A 23,781-nucleotide genomic window follows, 5' to 3' on the forward strand; every position below is an offset into this window, starting at 1 on the left:
TTGATACATATTTGTATTTGATAATAATTAAATTTTCAAATTCGTTTTCTATTAAAAGTGAAAAACTGATATTCGCACAGGCCTAATTAAGAGTAATGGAAATAACTTTATAGGCGATAAAGTTATTTGTAAAAAAAAAACACAATTTTAAAATAAATTTCATTTTCTTTAGTACGAACTTGTACAATTAATTCTGTAAATTTATTTTAACAGACGTGTCTTGATTAAAATGGTAGCCAACATACACTTTTCAGAGGTTGAAAAACAAATTATTTTGGTATTTGAGTAGCACTGTTTTGATTAGTATTCTGCTTTTCTAGAAAGAATTAGGGAATTACTTCCAGGTAGAGGTGGGTTGTTACAGCAATTTTCGGTAACTGTTACAACCTGATACTGATACAGTAAAGTACTAGTTACAAGTATCTGATACTTCTGTATCAGTTAGAGCAATAGCGGTCCCAGGAAGCGACAAGGTATCAGCATTCTCATTACAGGTTACACATCCTCAGTGCCGTCATCACCCGCGTAAAAAGGTATCGGTGTCTCTGATACATTATTTATCACGCCCGGTAATTCTCTACCTCTGTTACTCTCATGCCCGCCTAATACAGCCAGTATCAATCAGTTCAACATTCACTGCAGTTCGTCCTGGCCGTGTATTACCATGTACATTGTTGCGGGCTGTCATGCTTTGTAGTTAGTATCTTTATAGTGAAATAAGGAATGGATAAGTGCAGGAAAAAGACTTCATTTGTGTGGAATTTTTTCATGGAAAATAATGAGTTTGCTAATTGTAATTTGTGTAAACAAAAACTGAGTTATAAATCATCATCGACTAATCTGAAGAAACATTTGAAACGTAAACATTGATATAGTATGCTCACTAATGTACCTATCTGTTTTTTTTATTTTTTATTTTTAATAAAATCGTAATCTTTTAATGTATGAAAACACTAGTTACTAATTGTTTTCGAAAAAAGAAAGTCTATATGTTGATTACATCTGTTATTAGTGTCAACTAAGAATTTATTTGCATTTTCATAGCTGTTAGGTGCACAAATATAAATATTATATCTTGTATTAATGTACTTTTTAATATTAAAATTTCATTAGTTTTATTATTGAACGAGACGGTGCACGCACTGCGCACTGAGCGTACTTTGATGTGGGACAATAAACAAAACGACTCGTAAAAATTTCGCTCTGCGCCTCTCCTGCACTTCCTCCCCTACATTCTTTCCCTTCTTTATCCCTTATTCGTCGTGCCACTCCCTCCCCTTTCACAAGCTCCGCCCAAGTGACCGTCATCTGCGATCGGGTTCTGCGCACATTGGCCGTGGTGTTGTTACAGGCGAATTCTGAACTGATACTAAATTACTTGATACTCGTTTGCCGTTCCTGATACAGGCGCATATCAGTAACAAAGTATATCAGGATGATACTTTGCGACCCACCTCTACTTCCAGGTGTGAGTATACGTAAGGCTTAGAAAAGTAACATTTGTAGGTATTTGTGTAAACTTACCACTGAAACCTGGTGTCAAGTATGCCATTCTTCGGGAGTAAAACTGTGGCTCTTTCTCTAAGGAAATGCTTTTCAAGTGCTGTTCGAAAATTTCTTTCCTTTCTTCAAAAGTAGGAAAGTCAATTAAAATGTGCCTGTCAAACCTTCCTGGTCTAAGTAATGCCTAGAAAAAAATAAGACACATTTTTAGAAAATAAAATAATCTGCATTAAAAATCATGTTCTACACGAATGGAAATATCTTTACTACAAGCGACACTACAGAAAATATTAGGTAAGCATTTTCATGGTTAGTATCATCGAGAATACATACTTACAATGCATAATATTTAAACTTATTATGTGCTAGCATCTGTTTCTACTAGTATTACAAATATAGAATAGGGATATTTCCCATATTTTTTCATTCATTAAAGTCTTGACAGTTTTTTTTTTAAATAAGCGTGCAATCCTTTTAGTTTGAACATGAATAAAACATGTGAAAAATACATTTTAAGAGAGTGAGCACACATTTTCACTAGAAAAAAGGACATCCACACAATTTTTTTTGAGAGCAGCACATATTGCTGACTTAAACCAATCCAATTTGAAAACTCTTAGGAGTTTTTACGATATGAAACAATTTTTTGGAAATTTAGAATTTGGTGAACTTCGAGACCAAGTACATAACCTTATTATTAATAAATTAAAATACCTACTACATGGAACAAAATTTAAAAATATTTGAAAAAAACGTAACACTACAACAGAATCAATAAACCAGAGAACACCAAAAAACAAATTAATATCACATACAACACAAAAACCCCATGTAAAGTTATGAAATGTACCTTTAAATGTACCTTTATTAAATCATTATAATTTTATTCTTTACAGACAAAACCCAATGACCGTATTTTATTAAGTAGTTTGTCAAAAAATGTACCTACCAAGTGGTTTGCAAAAAATAAATATTTTTTTCCTAACTGTTAATGCACCACTTATGTATAAGCTAATTTTTATGTTGCAAATCCTGGTAGGTAGGTACGTACTCAAAAATTTAAAAATACTTGCCGCTTTATTTTAGTTTCCTTCCTGAATCTGCCCAAATGTTTATATTACAAATAATTATGGTATCAAAACAAATACAGCTCCTATCAGATGATGATTAATATATTTTAATGAAAACAGTACAGTAAACTACCTATAATTAGGGCCCCCTGAAAGTGATAAAAACAATTTTCAGATTTCATCATTAAAAATTACCAAAAGCGGTGTTAAAATTCACTTTAAAACACAAAAGCGGTGCTAAAAAAAAAAAATTTTAAAAAAAAACTTGTGTTACCGTAAATATATCTGAAATTATTTAAGTTAAATAATTTTACTTCAACCTACTCATTACTGAATACCCTAAACAAGTAGGTTACATATATTTATATGACAATACTTTTGATTTAGACACTGATTATTAGTTCGTTCCCATAAACTAATCTGGAAAACTATTAATCCCTTTAACAAAATCGAGGACGCACCACAACGCCGAAATGCCAAATTGATCACAACAACAGCTAGAAAACTGCTGTGTACCACAATGCCGAAAAATGTCATTACAGGGCTGCCACAAAGGTTGGGTTAGGTTAGACTAGGTTAGGTTAGATTAGGTTAGGTTAGATTAGGTTAGGTTAGATTAGGTTAGGTTAGACTAGGTTAGGATAAGCTAGGTTAGGCTAGGTTAGGTTAGGTTAGGTAAGGTAAGGTAAGGTAAGGTAAGGTTAGGTTTGATTGTGGTATTTTGGCATTAAGGTACATTTAACAAACACACACAAATTCATTCAGTTGTTATTTCGGCGTATAGTTGTTATTTCGGCGTTGTGGTCAATTTTGACATTCGGCATTATGGTATTTACGCGTTGTGGTAACGACCCAACAAAATTTATTAAAACTGTTGGCCAACTAATCATCATCATTACACCATTCGAAAAATAATGTTTGTTTACATTTTTCCGCCTTTTGGCGCGATTTAAAATGCTTGTGCCTGGTTTGCCCGATAATCTGCTTGATACTACGACGCTGTTCCAACTATATGCCAGCGCCCCCGGCTGACGTGATATGGCCACTCACGTAAGGCTGTTCCAAACACTGTTTGCCCAATCATCTGCTTGCTTTTGTATTTATCCGGTGTCGCTGTTCCAAGCTGACGTCAGTGCCCCGAGCGGTGTGCGTACGCTTTAAAACTTCACCTGTTTGTCTTATCTATCCAAACATTATGCCGGAAAGGAAAATAAACGCCGTAGTTTTGCGTATTTTTACAGTATATTTTTGGGTTTAACATTATAACGTGAGCGTGTGTAAGCTTTTGTTTGCTTTAGTGCATTTGTGATTAATGTTTGGCGGCCATGTTGCGGTGTTTGTTTACCATTGACGAGACAAGTCTTTTACCCAGTATTTAAATTTCGCGTAAAAACAGTGCGATTTCGCGTTTTAATACAAAATTTCCTGTAAAAACGCTGTGTTATGGCGATTTCGCGTAAAAAATGTATTTAACTGTGATTTCGCGTTTATCGTCGTTTGATCGCGATCGCGAAAAGAACAGGCCCCTACCTATTATCCGCATATGCTACGAAAAAATACAGTACATATGTAAATCTGTATTTTATTACAAGTGAGAAAATTTGATCTCTATCTGACGAGTATATTGTGTGCAGTATACAGTTAAACACCACAGGCGAGCCCAGTGCAAAGGCGCAGATGACTCACGAAGCGGCTTTGCAACACATCGTCAGACTGCTTCACTATTTAGAGGAACATGACGACGATGCGCAGTTGGCTGAAAAACTTATGTTGCGGAAATTCAATCAAGAATTAAGAAAAGATGTTTCCAAAGTAAGAAACAAATACAAGTGACTGATTTTTTTTTTCAAAAATTTGTAAATTTAAAGAGTTGTGCTTTTTTAATATCTAATGAAGTGTCTGAGTATGTACAGTATGTACTGTATCCTTGTTACGAAGTAAGTACTGAGCACTTTTATGTTTGTTTACATCACTGAAATGTATTGTACGTTAATTATTCAGTAAAATACTAAAATTTTAGCATCATTTAATAATTTTTTCTGTTAATTGTAACTTTTACTGTACATAAATTTTTTGAATTTTAAGTCCAAATTAATATTTTCTTTTTTGTTTCCCTTTTTGGCTCTTTTGCGGATTATCCGCGATTTTCACTATCCGCGGTGGCCCTGCCACTTAATTTCACGGATAATCGGGAGTGTACTGTATTAAGAAACATTTAGTTTTCATTTGTAAAGAATAATAGCAGAACACAGTCAACGTCCTGTCAGTGATTATTTATTTACATCTATATACTGTGTTTTCTTGCATAATCATTGCACATTTTATTCTAAAATCAAGTTTGAAAAGTAGGGGTGCGACGATTATGCGGAAAAAAAAATTTTGTTAGGTAAAGTTATTCATAAAAACAAAACCCATTCATGGAAAGTACGTTTATTTTTAAAAAAAGGTGGAGTATACAAGAGCACGCCAAACAATTTATATTAATAATTATTAAAAAAAACCTTTCTTCAACTTTAAATAGGAAAACTAAACTTAACGCAAACAACTTGAATCTGTGACGTGAACTAACGCGTAACTATTGCCGTAGTACACATTTGCCACGAAAGAATGCGGACCATCAAATGTAGTTAACTCGGCTCTAAACAAAGAAAATTTACACGTCAGACAACTTTGTATTTCCGTTCATTAAATAAGTGAGTGGTAATTTTCTAATAAATATTTGATTTCTACTTTAAAATACATCGTTTTATTAGGAAAAGATACCTACACAAAGCGCTCAGCATCTAATAACGGGACCAAAAACATGCAACGTTTACGCGAGAAGTTTTTTTATCCCAATTTTAACAGCCAAAAATATAGGTGCAACGATTTTGTGAGTGCGACGATTATGCGATAAAAGAGTGTATCTAAAATGGATGGTTTGTATGTAATCTATAATCTATAAAGCATTTTAAATAGTCATTTTAAACTCACTCACCAAATACTATTCACCGTCAAAATACCTATTTGTTATTGAGGATTAAGGACAGAAAAATCACAATATACCAATGTTCATGGCAATCGGTTGAACGGTGTAGAAGTTATGACCAGCAGCGCCATCTAGTGGTGAGTTATTGCAAAATGGATGGCATAAAAACCTTCTCCATAAAAAAAAACCTTCGATCTGTTGACATACCTACATAGTGATTAGGCATGTGCGAAGCTTCGAAAATATATATCAAATTCGAAGTTTTTTTTAATATTCATTAACACTTCGAAATGATATGAATTATTCTCATTAAACGAAGCTTCGTATCATTCAAGTCTTTACGTCGCACGTGCAATTTATTTTCTGTTAACTTTGGAAGATCGACCTCTCGCACGAGTGTGACTTCATAATCAATTAATCTAAAGAGTTACATAACCTATTGCAGCATTGTCGCATACAGTGCTTATTAATTTCATCTAACGAAATTATAAATGGATAAAGGTGTAGAGGGATCATCACAATCTAAAGAAAAACCATCAAAAAGAAAAAAAACGTAGTGCAATATGGAATTTTTTCACAGATGTTGGTGATTGTACTGCACAATGTGATAATTGCAAACAATTGTTCAAATGCCCGCGTATTAGGTTATGTTACAATGATAATTCTATTGTTTTTATAATTTGTAAGTCGTACACTGCGATATAATTTATTATTTGCGTGGTAATAACTGTTCTATTGTAATGCAGTAAAGACAAAAAGACAAAGTAAAACGCAAATATGTCACGTTGCGACTATTCTTGAAATGTATTTTTTAGTTCGTATTCTTATGCCTTCTTACTAATAACGTTTCATTTTGAATACTTTTAGACAAGATTTTCATCGTAATGTTCATAATAAAGTTTTTGCGGGGATTTTTGAAGCCATGATGAAGTAATTTGCTACAAAAGAATGTTAATGTGTGTGTGGTAGATTGATATTGTTTAGATAGCAAATTTGGAAATTTTAGTATCTTTCTACAATACCGAATTTTCCACAAAACGTATCACAAATATCGCTAGTTTTTAGTTGTTTTGAGTAGTATTTTGATGTGGATGAGAAAATAGCAAATATTATTAGACTTTAGTGATCTGTGGAATAAATAATTATTCTAGTTTTGGTGTTTTTCTAATACGGTTAGAGCTATACCAAAAAATTAAAAATACCGAAAATGGTATTTTTGAGCAGGCTACTATTTGTTCTAAAAACCACAAATAAGTATTTTTAATGTTGCTAACCTAATCTAACAAACAATTAATGCCAACTGACAGTATTTTAGTTTGTAGCTAAGCTTACCTAACCAAATGTTAAAAGAACTGAAAATGACCAATTAACAACTTAAAATGCTGCAATGCAGTTTAACAGTCATCAACTAGGTAAATGATAGGAACTCAAAAATAAAATTTTCATAATGTTGTTTTCCAGAAGAATACCTATTCGAGAATATTGCACTATTTTTAATTGCCATCTGAGGGCAGTTTCATTATTACATATGATTTCCATTTAAAACATGAAAACAGATGAATGTCTTTTGTTTAAATTAGTGATGGGTCAATTCCTGTTTTTTCCCGGTTCTCGGTTCGGTACCGGTTCTTAAAAATCGGTTCTCGGTTCTCGGTTCCTCGGTTCTGACTTAAAAAAATAAAATAAATATTATTCACACATTATTTATGAGGTGTTTTAAGTAATAAACTATTTACTGTTTTGGCTACAAAAAAGCATGTGTCCATACTTACATCTTCAACAATTTACTGTTTATAACACTGAAAATAATAATTTGTTTGTATTGTTGTCCTCAATGTTTTTTATTGTATGCTTACAAAGAAATGCATTGGCATAATGATTCAGTCTTCAAAGAGGCTATCAAAGCAAATTAAAAGGTTTAGTATAGTTTTCAAGCTACAGTAAACACACCAACCTTAATAAAACTAAAATTTACTATATTAATTAAACCCTACTTTAAAACATAGGAATAAAAAGAAAAAGTTACAATAATGGAAATAAATACAATGATGGTGAACTTTCAAAGAATTAGAATATTAAATTGTCCATCAAACTTATTGCCTACATTGAATTCAGTATCTTTGCACAGTCAACAGTAAATTACTGCCACACTTCTGATGCCATTTCTTACACAATTTGCTCTATTTGGCCAGAATAATTATACTTTGCATGTGTCAACAAGCATTTTGTAACTTCCCCCTTCAAAAAAATCCCGTTTGTCTAAATGAGAAAGTTACTAGCCATTACACTAGATGGCTGCAGATGCAGTGAACTTACATTCCAAAGCACTGCACAAAAAAATTTTATAACGCCGAAAATTATTACGGAAAATTTTTAATCAATCATTAATTATAATAAACAAATATTCTGTGGAATTTGCAATACACCAGTCACCCTTACGTGTCAACGACTCAATTAACTGCCTATTTTTAAAAACAAATTGAAACAAAAATGGCGTCTTTCTGTTCTCACATCTCTGCTGAGGCACGTCATAGAGTTGCACACCTCTATGAACTACATCTATGGCACCTTCAACTGTTATGTTTTGATTGTAAAACGTACTTTGTTTACAGATGTGGCGAGAACATTAAATATTTTCACGTGTTATTTATTTTATAGTTAGAGATGAATATTATTCCACGGAAGTCCAAAAAAATAATTCATATGTGGTTTGGACGTGAGTTGAGCCATTTCATGCTGAAGTTAAGTTATAGTGAAGGACTATTTTCGTAAAGGGTTTTGCTATACTGCCGGTACCGGTACCGGCACCGACATTTTAGCTGGGGTTCTCGGTGCCGGTTAAAATGCTGAGAACCGTAGGAACCGAGAACCGAGAACCGGACCCATCCCTAGTTTAAATATTTAAAATATAACTTTATCTATTTTAAAAACACATCTAGTAAATTTTAAATGTTATATTGATTGTACAATTGAAATCATTTACTCAAGAAAATGAGTATGACATAAAAAAAAAATATTTCTTGTAGGCACTACAACACTCCAGAACCATTTGGAGGCAAAACACACTGTGTTACAAGGAGCTATTGAAAGATAAAGAAAAAATTCAGGAACTTGAAGAAACTTCTACAAAGAAAAAACCACAATTGCTGCAGTCTACTTTATCGACTATGTTCAGAAGTACGCAGAAGATGTCACCAACCGATCCTAAAGCACAAAGTATTACAAAACAAATTACCAAAATGTTGCCAACAGAACGTTTGCCTTATGAGTTTGTAGAAGGGTGTGGGTTTCAAGAGTTAATGGGACACAAAAATTTTGCACCTACATATACAGTACCATATAGAACTACATTCTATGAACATTACATTCCAGCTCTTTATGAAGGAAAAAAAAACAAACCCTAAGGAAATACTTGTACAAGATTTACCAACAATATCATCCATAGCATTTACATCTGATAGCTGGACTTCACGTTCAACAGACAGTTACATCAGCCTTACCTGCCATTATCTCCGACCTGACTTTACTTCTATGTAATTTGCAATGAGCAATATTGTTGTAAATAAATCCCACACAACTGTTCATGTGGCTGCTACCCTAAAAAATGTTCTCATTGACTGGGGAATCGACCCAGCAGTGTCACCTATACCATTATTCTGTATCACTGACAATGCCCATGATTTCAGACAGGCTTCTGCGTCATTATTTAGAGATGGTTCAAGATCATGTTTTGCTCATACACTTCAAATTGCAATTGAAAACAGCAAGAATGATTGCCCAGGTTCAACCACACTTTTTATTAAGGCCAGGAGTATAGTTGGTCATTACCGAAGAAGTACTCGTGCTAGGAAAAGACTACACACACTCCAGGAGCAGTTGAACATGCCTGAACTAGAGGTAATTCAGCATGCTGATACTCGTTGGTGCTCAGAGTACCAAATGTTCAAGAGACTGCTGGAAATGAAACCTGCTCTTGTTGCCGACCACGTGAACTCTGGTGAAACAGACATGCTGACCGCAGTGGAATGGAAACATGCTGAGAACTTTGTTCAAGTTTTACAACCACTTGCAGAGACCACAGAAGAAATGAGTGGAAACACTTACCCAACATTGTCTATGATCATTCCAGTACTTCACTGTCTTCTATGTAACCTCAAATCGCACATTGCTGCCAAAAAGATGGAGTGACACTTGCAAGAGCGTTGCATAAAAACCTTAAGTCAAGGTTTCCAAACTACATGCAAGAGCCTCTACAACATGCTGCAATATTGGTAGATCCCAGATTTAAAGGTGTTCTTCTATCAACAATGGAATCAGAAGCCAATCTTTTGTCGGAAATTAAAAGTATGGGCTGTCTTGGATAATATTCCAGCGCAAGACAATAAAGATTATGATGAAGGAGAGAAGAGGTACGACGGTACTCAAAAGAACCCCGCATCAGCAGTCATGAGAATCCATTGTATTGGTGGAAAAATGAAGGCACAAAGTACCGATATTTATCCAAAGTAGCTCTTAAGTATATGGGGGTTCCTGCCACACAAGTAAATACAGAGCATCTCTTATCAGCAGCTGGAAATGTGGTTTCAACACAAAGAGAAAACTTGCTTCCTCAGCATGTAGAGCAATTTGTGTTTTTACATGCCAACTTAAAGTAAAAGATAAACTGCTGACATGCTATAACTAGAGCCTAGTGTTTAAATGTTTTATATACGAATAGATTTAAATGGTGTTTTGATTGTGTATATTTTTAAATAGTTTTTGTTTTTTTTTCTTGCCCCAAATGGACATTGGAGTTCAATAATTTTTCCGTGTATTAAAGAGTTCATTATATTATACTTATAACAATGAAAAATTTTTGAAGGCTCAAAAGAACAGTACTTCAATTTATGTTGTGTGATAGTGTGTGTGTTTATAAAACTATAATTTAATTTTAAATACATATAAGGATTTTTTCAAAATAGTTTGTTTTACGTTTTTAAATAAAACAGATTAAAGCTGCAATTTCTTTTTAACGTGGGGCACTTTATTAATGGGGTTGGCGAGTTGAGATAAAAACAATTAAGAAAATTTTTTTGCTTGTAAAATGCAACTACATATTCGCATTCAATTCGACTTCGCACAAATAGTTACTATTTGCTTCGCACGTCGAATCGCAAAGAAAATTTAATATTCGCATATGCCTAATGGTGATTGGTCAAACGGTGGCGGAGTTTATCGACATCATGAATACTAACATCCATTTTTATAGATAGATTGCACAACATTAATAAAACATAAAATTAATAACAAAATTGAGGTAAAAATGAAAAAAATAAGGTCTTGTCTCTCACCACCACGTAACAGTTTTACCTTGTCGAGGACGTCTGCTCGATTGGTGGACGCCAGCATGATGACGCCTTCCTTGGTCACCATCCCATCCAGCTCGACCAGCAACTGGTTGAGCGTCTGCTCCGTCTCGCCGGACGACCCGTCTGCCTGGCCGGCCCCCCCGCCGCGCTTCCGCCCGATGGCGTCGATCTCGTCGATGTAGATGATGCACGGTGATCGCTTCTTCGCCTCTCTGAACAGGTCCCTGGAGGGGGTGTTTGACCAGAAACCTTTTAGTTCATCCAAGAGAATGAATACCTCTGTATCTACAAGTACATGGCAAAAAGATTTCTAGACATTTTCATGAACTTCAATTAAATTTCATTACATTTGTTTAGGGACAAGATTATATGGTGCGATAAACCCAAAATATGTTGTTTTAAATGTAGGTATGTAATATTTACTCATGTGTGTCTGGGCCTCAGGTTAGTTTGAATGATATCTGCCCCTCAGAGAGAGTGAACTTAGCCATCAATGACATTGAAAATAAGTAGGGGCAAGATTGTAAAATAGCATAATTCCTGCCCACTGCTACAAACATCATTCGAAATGAGAATGCATTATGTTTGATTAAATAAATTATAATTATTCATAGTGTTATATTCATTAAAACAAACATAGGCTAGTTATTTGGACACATGTTCAATCCCACAGTGAGTTATTATTATTTAACCCAAAGTAAAAAACTTGCATAAGGATCGCACTACATTATTTAAACTAAAAATTGGCATAAATGTGCGACCCATAGGCGGGTAAATACGGTAAAACGAGCTTCGATCGATTCGCTTAATCGAAGCTTCGAAAGGGCCTACAGGCAGCCAAGGCCAACGGCCGAAATCCGCCCAAAAAAAAATCTGAACGCGAGTGTCTCTCGATCGGTGCCAGATTACAGAATGTGGCGGGCCCCAGGACACTGTGCTCACAGGCCGGCACCGCGCACACGCACCTGACCCGCGCAGCGCCCAGGCCGCCGATCATCTCGATGAACTCGGAGCCGTTCATGGAGAGGAACGGCACGTTGGACTCGGTGGCCACGGCCTTGGCCAGCATGGTCTTGCCGCAGCCGGGCGGGCCCAGGAGCAGCGCGCCTTTGGGGACCTGTCGCAACACATCGCCGTGGAGGAGGAGCGACAACCTGACCCCAGGTGAACCAATCTCAGGACTGCTCACAACATTTTGATATCAAAGAGTAATTTATTTATGTATAATAGCAAGGGTTGGCTGATTTAAACCACGTTTTTTATCAACCAAAATATTTTTATTAAAAAAAATAATATTTTAAATATCGTTTTTTTTTAATAGAATCTCTTAATATTTTTAATGAAAGAATCTAATTCCACTGTAATAACAATAGTTTGCTCATTAGTGATCTTGTGATTTACATGAACAAAATATTATATACCATGATTTATCGCATAATCGTCACACATTTTATTCTAAAACCAAGTTTGAAAAGTATGGGTGTGACTTTTATTAGAAAAAAAAATTTTTTGTTAGGTAAAGTTATTCATAAAAACGAAACCCATTCATTGACAGTACGTTTATTTAAAAAGTATAGTATACAAAAGCACGCCAAATAATTTGAATAATAAGTCATGCAACAAAAACCTTTCTTCAACTTCAAATAGAAAAAAATAATCTGTGACCCAAAAGTGAGCCTTAACTAACGCATAACTATTGTCGTAGTACACACTTACCACGAAAGAGTGTAGGCTCTCAAATGTATTTAACTCGGCACTCGACAGAGAGCGCGCATTGCATGCAAACGGCGAGATATTGATATTTGACTACAAGTGCGCGCTCTATAAGGGAAGCAACATAACCAAACATGAATGATGCCAACTAGCGCTGGCTACATTTTTAAAGACGTTAAAGAACGTCTTTAAAAGAAAATTTACACGTCAAACAACTTTGTATTTCCATTAATTAAATAAGTGGTAATGTATGAATAAATATTAGATTTCTACTTTAAAATACATTGTTTTAATACGGAAAAAATACCTACACAAAGCGCTCGGAATCTAATAGCGGGACCAAAAACATCATGAGACGTTTTCGCGAGAGGTTTATTAATCCAAATTTTGACTGTCTAAAATATTGGTGCGACAATTGTGTGTGCGACGATTATACGATAAACAGCGTAATAATCAAGATCTTATCATTTTAACTATCTAAAAAAGTTGAAAATTATACCCAGCTAAAAACTCATAAAAAATTTAATTAATTTGTGATATGTAGTCATAATGTAAAAAACAAGAGGAAATAATTAAATATACCATTTAAAAACAAAATTTTTTTTCTTTGGGAAATCCCAGACTGTAGTGTAACCCTCAATATGTGGGAAACACCATTCTATGGAGAATCCTCCTCCTGTGGGGAAATACCCTTTCTGTGGTTAAGTCCCAGTCAGATGTGATGATTTGCTGGATGTCAGATATTTCATATTATAAGTTTTTTGGTTCAACGTGACTGGCAGAAAGCAGGATGGTGTATGGCTTTCACTTGTACTTGCTGAGAACCAAAAGAACTACTGTAATAAAAGAAGCTGGTTTAAACCAACAAAAACCTTGTTTAGACAAAACAAACAGGGTGTATGTTTTGAAAAAAAAAAAAACTTTTTTTTTTCCAACCCTGATAACAGCAAAATTCAATATAATATAAAATATATCTACCACAGTGAAACCTCATTAATAAAAACACTGTTAATACGAAAACTCACACTAATACAAAGTGTTTTCACAGTCCCTATACACTAAATGAAATAGGCATTACAGTGCTAACTACTAATAGGTTTGATACAAAAATATGGTTGTTATGTAATGTACAGTTGTTTTTGTTCCAAGGGTAATTAATTACATGTAGTAAAGGGTGGTTAATGTATTAAACATAATATTGATGACATTGCTTTGGTTCATTGTAGGTTGGAGAAAAAGCTTCGAAATTTTACTGAAACTTATGTTAGTAGGGTTTTTTGTAGGTAATTTCTGAAACTTTGCTTTATTCTTATTTATTAAATCCTTTCAAATGTAATAAAGTAGAAAAAATTTTGAGCTAAAGGGTATCCATCCTAAAATTTTACTTTGCAATTAACATTTGGTACAGTATAAAATTGTGTGCAAATTTTTTTAATTTTACTTTAATTGTTTTTAGAAATTATATGAAAATTGTAATTAATTTTGTAATAGTTTGGTTAGTACACATTAAATCATTGCAAAGTGACCAAATTATGGTCCCTTCATGTTTGTATTAATGAGGGTATTTATTTATATAGTGCAAATGACTTAATATGAGCAGTGAACGTTGGTATATGACAGACTCATGCGGTATGCTATGTCAAGTATTCGTACCCAAACGAATATTCGTTATTTCGAATAGTTAGTATTTAAGGTAGAATTGAATACAAATATATTTATTATTCATATTCGTATTTGAAATTTGAGTATCAGCACAGGCCTACTGATCACAACCTCATGACCATGCGACCCGCGGACGACCTCGGACCTTGGCTCCCAGCTTCTTGTAGTGCTCCGGCCGCTTGAGGTAGTCCACGAACTCCATCACCTCCTGCTTGGCCTCCATCAGGCCGGCCACGTCGGAGAAGCGCACCCCCTTCCCGGGGCCCGTCAGCGGGTCCACCAGCGTGAACTTGGCACGCCCCATTTGCGTCTACCAGGACATCACCACCGTTCTCCTCAGTCCTACCGCACACTTGCACAGAAACACGCGTCAAAACTAGGGTTTGTTAAGCTTCCAAGTACTAAGTCACTATATTATATTTTCTGACATTAGACTTCAGCAACAAAATTAATTTTTATTTTGATCTTGGTTTAAACATAGTAAAGTTTGTTAAATTCACTGTTCAAGTATTATTTAACGGCACAATTTTTAAGGTAGAGGGGGTGGGGTCCAGATATTAAAAATACTTTAGCCTGTAGGACAATTTCAAAAACAAACAAACAACCACTTTTCTCCATAATTGCCCTACAGGTTTAGTGCCACTGAGATATGTACATAAAAAAAATTTTTAAATAAAAAGTACAAATTTCATTTGTGATGTGCATATGACTATTTGTAAAAAAACTTGGATTAAAATTTCAATATAACAAAATATGTTTTAGCAATGCTTGCTTCAACTTCACTTCGAAATGAAATGTCTAACTTCACTAACCATTACAAAAAAAAAAAAGATATTTTTTGCAAAAAAAAAACTAAATAGGAAATAAGGTCTGAACTTCTTTATCACTTGCAACATTAATTACTTAAAGCTTAAGTTCTATGTCTACTGATGCAACTTAGCTACACAGGTTAATTTTTGGGAGTTACCAAAATACAAAAATTAGTAATTTTTTCTACATATTTATATGTATTTTTGTAATCAACAGTCTGCGTAATTTGAGGCACACATAGTAAACATCTTCTTTTGATTTTATATTTATTTCTGAGTAAGAAAACTAATTTTTATCCTAAACATAAAATATTTTAAATTGTGAAGAAAAATTAAAACAAATGACTTTTATAAAACATAACATAAATAAATGTTTAAATTACGTATAATAATATTGTGATAAAGTTATAGGGAGTCTATAAATACCCAGTGAACGAATTTCAGGACTTTTTGAAGATATTTTAATCAAATTTTTCAAAATTATTTTTATAAAAAGGTGATTTTTATTACATACATCAAGCCAAAAACAGTTGATAGGCGAGGCCAGTATGGTTCAGAATCACAAAACCAAAATCCAGAAAGTGTTGTAGTTTTTGTGTTAATGTTTGTTACATTTGTTTTTCAAAAGCTTTGGAATCTCTACCCAGCACTAAATTATTAGTTACTGTGACCAAATATTTTTAATACACAATCATAAATAACTACCAGTGATAACATTTCAAAATAAAATCAAAATGCTATAATTTTGGGGGAAAATAATTCTTCTCATAACTTATGTCGAAACAGTTTTTAACAGGGTAAATTTTGCACTGGGTGCAGACAAACGAAGATGGCGAGATATGTCCTCCATGATATTTCACCTCCTTGTGTTTCCCCTCTTCTCCTTCCACAAATTTTTCCAGCTCCTCCACTCCTTCCCCTATTTGCCCCACCTCCGATGTCATGCATGCGCACATCAACTTTTGGCAGGGCTTAAATATGCTTGTAACCCCTGGGATATGCATTATCATTGTTTCAGTCGTTGCTAGAGCTAGTAGTGCGGTGGCGCTAGGGACGTAACTGAGGTAAGTCATGAACGTTGCTTGCATGGTAAGTGGTGGTCATAGCAGGAGAGGAAATGTAATCGCAAGTTTTGTTTCCATTTTTTCCAAATTCTTTCTTTGGTCCACCACCTTCCAAATTAAGTCTGGTCTTAACATAGTTTCGCCTGCGGACCTCGATGTGTTTTAGACAGCCTTATTTCTATGTGCCATGACGAGTCTCCATGCGTTGCCCTAGAGTATTACCATTTAATTTTGTTGACATTTCATGAGGTTTTGCTCTGTTGAGCTGTGTTCCTTTTCATATGCCCTTTTCCGGTATTTATAGTAAAGTCCCTGACTTTCCTTCACCAACTTTAACTTCCTATGCTATGGCATGAAAACTGTGGAAACCAATATGTCTTTCGGTTCTATCTTCCCACCTAAAGAGCCCTATGTGACACCAAAAACACTCCCAGACAAAACTATATTAAAAAAAAATTTCTCTGTTGTAACAATCCCGACCTCTGGCTAGCTCTAAAGTCATCTAGATTGCGCATACATAAAGACTTGAAGAAATAGTTGGGTTTGAAAAATACTGTTCTAATTACATAAAATCAATACAAAAAATATTTCACGCTGAAAAATGATGTCCCTCGGACATGAACTATTATTAATACTTCACGGAAATCCCTCAACTCGCAACGGCCGTCATCTTTCCACTGCAACACAGTTCTCAACTTCTTCACAAAACCATCATGAAACAAAGTTTACTGCCTTAAAAAAATTATTTCCATCCCAACTTCTACAGAATTGCCTCTCAGATCCCTGTCTCGGGGGCCGCACACCCTGCGGGTGTCCCCGGGAGCGCGACTCACGAAGGTGTCCATGCTGATGGGGGGCCGGATGCTCTTGCTGCGAGACAGCAGCGACAGCAGCAGCCCCACGACGATCAGCGACGCCAGCAGCTTGCCCGCCGTGTCCGAGCTGCGCTCGTAGATGACGGGCACGCCGTTGTCCGCCGAGACGCCCAGCTTGCGCTCCGCCTGCCGCAGCTTCTCCTCGAAGCGGTTGATGTCCACGATGTTCATGTGGAAGGTCCTGTGGTCGATCTGCGCGTCCAACACCACAACACAACTGCAGTACAGCCGGCAGACGCTGAGAGTCAGACGACTGTCAAGACTTCCTGCAGGTTTTTCTTTTCCTTATTTGTTACAATAAAAACAATCATTTAGTACTTGATTAAAGTCTGTTTCACGCTTACACTGTTGCCAGATTGATACCACCTGGGTTACTAAAACTAAAATTCTTACTCTGTCGACCATCGTTGATTTAAGTTTCAATATATATTTTTTAGTTAAACTATTTTCGATTTTTATTATACAGTATTTCTAAAATAGTACCGTTACAGTTGTAGACGACTGACAGAAAAAAATAATTAAATGCTAAACACCAATTATTAATTCACAGGAGGAACTATATGTAACAGTTACTATTAAAACACGGCATTCCACCACGTATGTGCAAACTTCTTAACAGGAAAATGTGTTTCCACAATTTTCATTTTAAATTTAACCTTATAAAATACAATATTTTCCAATACATTAAACCAATTGTCATTATCATTACATTACACAAAGTTGTGTATGGTTTGTATCTGGCAACAGAGCACACCGAAACATGGCCAGAGCTAATAGCAGAAATTGTGCATTGGAAAGAGAAAGTACATGCCCTTTAAATGCAAACTGTGATATAAGGATGAGATGCGCTATAGTTATCAAATTGCTTGCCAAAGAAAAACACAGATGACAGCAAGCAATGATTGATGTCACATTTTCATTATAGCACTCTTGACACTTTCATGCATTTCCATACACTCGCCTAAATATCTAACCTCAGTAACGAGCGGATTTATGTGTTCTCATGTTGTAACTAAACTTATAATTACAAAAAATTTAATGCAAAATTCTTTAAAATAATTTAGAGGGTCGAGGGTGATAATTATACGAAAAGCATTCATTTTAGGAAAATTTAATTTTTTTTTTAATTTGGTATTCACACTTGAATTTTACACTTGAATCAAATAAATTTGTTTTAATAATAAAAATATAATTTTCAAAGCAAATTAAGTGGGAGCTAATAAACCGAATAATGTAGAACTGAGAAAGAATAACCTTCAAAAGAGGGTGAAAAGTAACGAATCCAATCAAGTGGGAGGGTGAATATTTTTTGAGAAATTTGTTTCATTAGTACTCAGCATAAATAATAATCACTTATAAGTATGATAAGAAAATTTTATACCTGTATAATACATTTCAAATGAAGACGTGATTGTTTCAAAAATCTTAAAATAATGTAGGTGTATGTAGTACCTATGTAATGACATGAAAAAGGGGGAAGTAAATTTTAATCATTCTGTGCATACAACCAAATCAAATTTAATATTTCTGTGCATATAATCAAATTAAATAAAGGTGAAAAATTCAGAGATGTCAAAATATAAATTAAAGTTAAATATACACGTCCTTCATGAATTTCAAAGTAGTCTATCACATAATATGGAATAAAAATAAAGATAAGTGAGATATCATCTCTGAACACACTAAAACCAGAGTTATAAAATCTGCATTCTTAAGCTACATTTGAAAATAATCAATATTACTTCTTACAACAGTAAGAGCCACCATGGTCAAGTGGTTAGAACATTCACACACATCCCCTCCCCTTCCATTTTAAGTTCAAGGCAACCAGAGTTTGAATCCCGGCAGAGTCAAACCCAGATTTTCACAAGTGGGAAATGTGGCAGACTATGTGACAGCCTGTGGGTTTTCTCAGGGTACTCCCATTTCCCCCACCGATTCATACCCTATTTCATCTATCCTCATGCCTCATGCCTTCTTGCTCGGATAGGGCAGCCGGCTCCTGCGAGTGTTATCCTTGTTCCATCCATGCAGACCCTGCCTCAGGCAGGACACTACTTGTCGATTCTTGAGGTACTTCTTACGACATTACAAATTTCAACCTAATATGGTTTTGATATGAATGAAATCTTAAATATATCTCACACAATATTGGAAATATTCACAAAAATGTCTGACAGTGGTCCAATATCAGCAATACACTGAGGTTGCCACCAGTAAACCCACAGGTTATAAGATAGTAAAACATAATTTTCTAAAAAAAAAAGTTAATTAAAAACTACTATAAATTTTGATGCTGTTGTAAATGTAGAACGAACACAAGTGCAAGAAATGTTATATAGTATCTAGTTGCTTGTTTCGGTTTGTTTTGCGGTTATCAAACAGTAACGCAATTTTGACAGTAACGCAATATTCTGAAGTCGCGTCACGTCCTTAAAGCTACTGTCGTAACTGTATAAATGTAAAACATAACATATAGGTAGTAAATATAATTTCAATTTTTCAAAACACTAAGCATCAACAACTAACTCATTTGTGATATTTTTTTTCATAATTCATATTTATCGAAGTAAATTACCATAAAAATATTAGTAATACTTACTTTTTTACCTTTTATAACAGCACCTTCGTGTAGTATTATGGTTACAATGTCAACGTCTGGACGAACTATAACTTCTTCCACTTCCCCCTTGGCCAACATGTGGTGCACAAACTCATTCCAAGAAACATAGCGAATCACCTAGAACCATGAAGGTCATATACAATGTGCAACTATTAAAACTACTAAATAGAATTATGTGGTGAATTAAACACATTTTATAAAATCACACTGACTTAAGCATCCTCCGCCAAACACAAGATTGATAACGAATGCTTAAAAACACTATTTTATAGTTTTTTAAACAGGAGTTAATAGTGTCACTTTTTAACTTATTATGAATTCAGTTTTTCATATTGATATGACACTTCAATGTTTCATAAAAACAGCATCATTCTGACTGACATGTGATGCACTTTTAAAATTTATGTAATTATTTGTAATACACATGTTTCACTACTTGGGACAATAAAGAGAGATGGAAATATTTTTGTGTTTAAAAAATGTACCAGCACAAAATTTAAAAATTGATTGGTAATTACAGTTAAAAGTTAAAAAAAAAAAAAAAAAAGTGATTATTTCCCCCCAATCTATTAAATATTAACATTTTTGTATAAACTTCATGCTAAATAAACTACATTAATAGAATTTAATATACTAAATTGTTGTCATTTAATGATATTATTTAATTTTCGATTAAAAATTCTGATTGATTTAATGTTTTTTACTTGCATTTCGGTGCATTATGGTGTATTAACTAGCATTTTGGTGTTAAATGATGTATTGACGTGCTATGCAGAGTTATTTACATTTTGTCGCAATGCACCGTATAATCTTGTCCCTAAACATTTCTACACAGTATTCAGATAGACAAATTTTTTTAGTCTGGTACCCATTTTTCCTCACATTTATATATAGATGGTGTGAACCAAGCGGTGATATGCGAATAAGCTCTTTATTTAGAAAAATTAAAATGTACCTAAATATCTGGACAGAAATATTAGTTTCACTGCCGGTAAAGGATGGTTTGGAAAGTTCGTGGAAAGGTATGCAATGTGAGTTGAAAGTCACGCCCAGGCGGACAAGATAATCAGCTGAATGACAATAAGTACGAGGGTTATTTTTTTTTCAACCTCCGATCGGCTGTAATAAAAAAACGGGAATGAATTGGGAAATTATTTTAATGTCAAAAGAAACGTACATCTTTACTCTATTTTTCCACATAATCACCGTGCAGATTCAGGCATTTGTCGTACCAATGCACCAGCTTTCCAATACCCTCTGCATAAAATGATGTCTCCTGCCTATTCAGCCACGATTTAACAGTGCTCTGCAGTTCATCATTGGTGTGCCCTTCTGCCTGTAAGAAACCGATGAGTCCACGCAGCTCGCATTTCGCCGTACAGTTTATCGTTGCAGCCATGTTGACATTCCCATAACCAAGCTTCAACTGAGGTGTGAGTTGGCTGCTCCACATGGTTGGTGGAAGGGCGTAAACACTACGAGACGTGTCGATTCGTGTACGAGCGATTAGGGTATCGATTAATGGGCATGCCATGAAGAAATGAAACTGTAATCACACTGCAGGGCACTGTTAAAACGTTGCTGAATAGGCAAGAGGTATCATTTTATGCAGAGGGTATTGGAAAGCTGGTGCATCGGTACGACAAATGCCTCAATCTGCACGGTGATTAAGTGGAAAAATAGAGTAAAGATGTACGTTTCTTTTGACATTAAAATAATTTCCCAATTCATTCCCGTTTTTTTATTACAGCCGATCGGAGGTTGAAAAAAAAATAACCCTCGTACATACATAACCTCCAATCTATCATTATGCTGTGTCGTATTTGTCACACAATGTATTCGATGGTAGGCTTATAAAAATATATGGTGTGACATATTTATAGTTGAGTGTTATTCTATGAATTTATATTACGTAAAGAATATTTACCGACACATTTTGGAACACGTTAAGTAAATTAGCCTAGTTATTTATGGCAACTAATGCTTCAGAATACACAATTTCAAATAACGCAAATATTTTTAAGAATTGTGCTAAGTGACGAATTGGTGTATGTGTAGGTTGTAAATGTAAATGTATGTGTGTATGTGTGTGTGTATGTGTGTCTGTGTGGGTGTGGGTGTGGGTGTGTGTGTGTGTGTGTGTGTGTGTGTGTGTGTGTGTATAAAATGAAATTCTACTCCTGAAGTAGTGAAAAGGGAGTAAATATGGATTAATGATAAAAATAATACATCCAAAGTCAATTATGTGGGAGTTAATATGTGGAATATGAATAGTAAACAAACGAAAACATCCAAAACCTTCTTTGAAAATGAATGATTCATGCAATGAGGAAGAATTATTTAAAACTGCAAGCTATTTAACAAGCAATACAAGTCAAGGTCGGCACAAAACGCATCAAAATTTTCAAACATCAACGTACAATTTACCTCGGGTTGATTGCTACTGGGAAAAAGAAGCGACACTATCGCAATGAGCATGTATGCCGTCAGCATCCACAAGAAAGCTTTGGCCAAGAGCGACGAAATTTTGTCATCGTCTTCGTTCTCCTTCCCTGGCTTCTTGTCGTCGTCCTTGCCGGGGCGCTGCTGGGTGCTCGGCGGGGACGAGTGGAGGGCCCTCGAGTGGACCCCAAGCTGGCCGGCGTTTCTTAAGCCCGAGCGGTGTAGCATCTGCAGCACCGCTCGGTATTCCCGTCTTATCTCTTTCTGCACCTGGAAGACCACGCACTCGCAAATGTAGAGAGAACATTAAAATTTGACTGCAGTTACTTAAAAAATAAATAAATAAAAAAACATTATAAAAAAACATTTATAGTGATGTGTCGAATCCCAATTTTCTTGAATCCGAGTATAAATTAGAATCCCAAAGAGTAATTTGAACATACCCCTCCAATCTGAATCTAGGTCTCAAGGCTCCAAAATAAAATAATGCACAACAAAAAAAAAAATTAACTATTGTGCTGAAACATTAACCCTTTATATGTTTTATTCATGAAATAAGTTTCCAGAATCAATACATATTAAAAATTATTTTTATAATTATATTTTAAAAGTAAAATATCTTGGAGAATGGTAACAGAATAGGTATAAAGATAAAAGGGGGTTGTCTGTAAAGTTGGTTTACGGATGATAATTTTACATGATAAGGTCATAAGAAAATATTTATGAAAAATTGCATACTTTTTAATTTTCAAATATTATTTACAGTTTTTAAAAATTTAATTTAAATAATTTACTTAAATATAATCACGAACAATTAGTTAAAAAGCCCGCCTTAACCTGTTTGATACTATAGAAGATTTTCTCGCACGGTGGTTGGCCGGTTCTTGCACACTCGACTCAGGCGAAACGTGACAATTTTTCGTGCGTGCAGCCGGCGTTCATCGATTTATAAGACGTTATCACGTCAAAAACTGACCTAGTAAATTTCAGAGGTTATTAGTGTTGAATTTTTTAATTACAGTATATTTTTCGCTCATTTTTCTTAAATCTTTTTCCTCCAATGCTGAATCATGTGAATACTAAGAATTTGATTGTATTTGAGGGTTTGATTGGCAGATTCCTTACATTTTTATGATAGTTTAAAATTCAAATTTTAACAAATAGGTAGGCTTATAAGTGGTATTGTGCAACGGCAATACATATTTCACGTAAACAGTCATAAATACAACAGAACTATAAAAAAGGATGTTTCGCAGATTTAGGGACTTTATTTTTCAGTGGTTGCAAACTGCTTATTGCTTGTTTGTTCTTTACAATAGCTACCTGCTGAAAAATTTTCAGAATACATATTTTGTCAGTCACCTGTAAAAATTCTACTGATGACTGTGCACATGTTGAAATACAGTGTCTCTTGTTATATCCAGTCCATTAACATACTGAAACTTTTATATCATGGAACAATTACCTAACCTCTATTTCCATAGTGACAGAAATTAAAACTGAACAGCAAGGGCATAATTAGGGAGGGGCCATGACCCCCACTCTAAAACTTATTTTCTCACAATAATTATGCAACTAATTAAACAGCTTAAAAAGACTGATGTATGGTTCAATTTATGGCACTAAACACACTATATTTCAGAGAGGCTTTCTCTTTCAACACATATAAGTACACGATCATAAGCTGCGGTATTTTAAGTCTGT

The 23,781-nt window shown here is 34.7% G+C and overlaps 1 protein-coding gene across 1 annotated transcript in view; it reads right to left on the reverse strand.

Moving 5' to 3' along the window:
- Positions 1-23,781, reverse strand: part of LOC134540973 (paraplegin) — a 39,650-nt gene that overhangs the window by 13,656 nt on the left and 2,213 nt on the right. The window contains exons 2-8 of the mRNA XM_063384069.1: positions 22,063-22,347; positions 19,615-19,752; positions 16,971-17,204; positions 14,410-14,574; positions 11,855-12,006; positions 10,891-11,113; positions 1,525-1,687 (exon numbers count right to left, since the gene is read on the reverse strand). Of these exons, the coding sequence (XP_063240139.1) occupies positions 1,525-1,687; positions 10,891-11,113; positions 11,855-12,006; positions 14,410-14,574; positions 16,971-17,204; positions 19,615-19,752; positions 22,063-22,347 (1,360 nt within the window). The remainder of the gene's footprint in view (positions 1-1,524; positions 1,688-10,890; positions 11,114-11,854; positions 12,007-14,409; positions 14,575-16,970; positions 17,205-19,614; positions 19,753-22,062; positions 22,348-23,781) is intronic.

This window comes from Bacillus rossius, chromosome 17 (genome assembly GCF_032445375.1).
Source record: "Bacillus rossius redtenbacheri isolate Brsri chromosome 17, Brsri_v3, whole genome shotgun sequence".
Lineage (NCBI taxonomy): Eukaryota > Metazoa > Arthropoda > Insecta > Phasmatodea > Bacillidae > Bacillus > Bacillus rossius.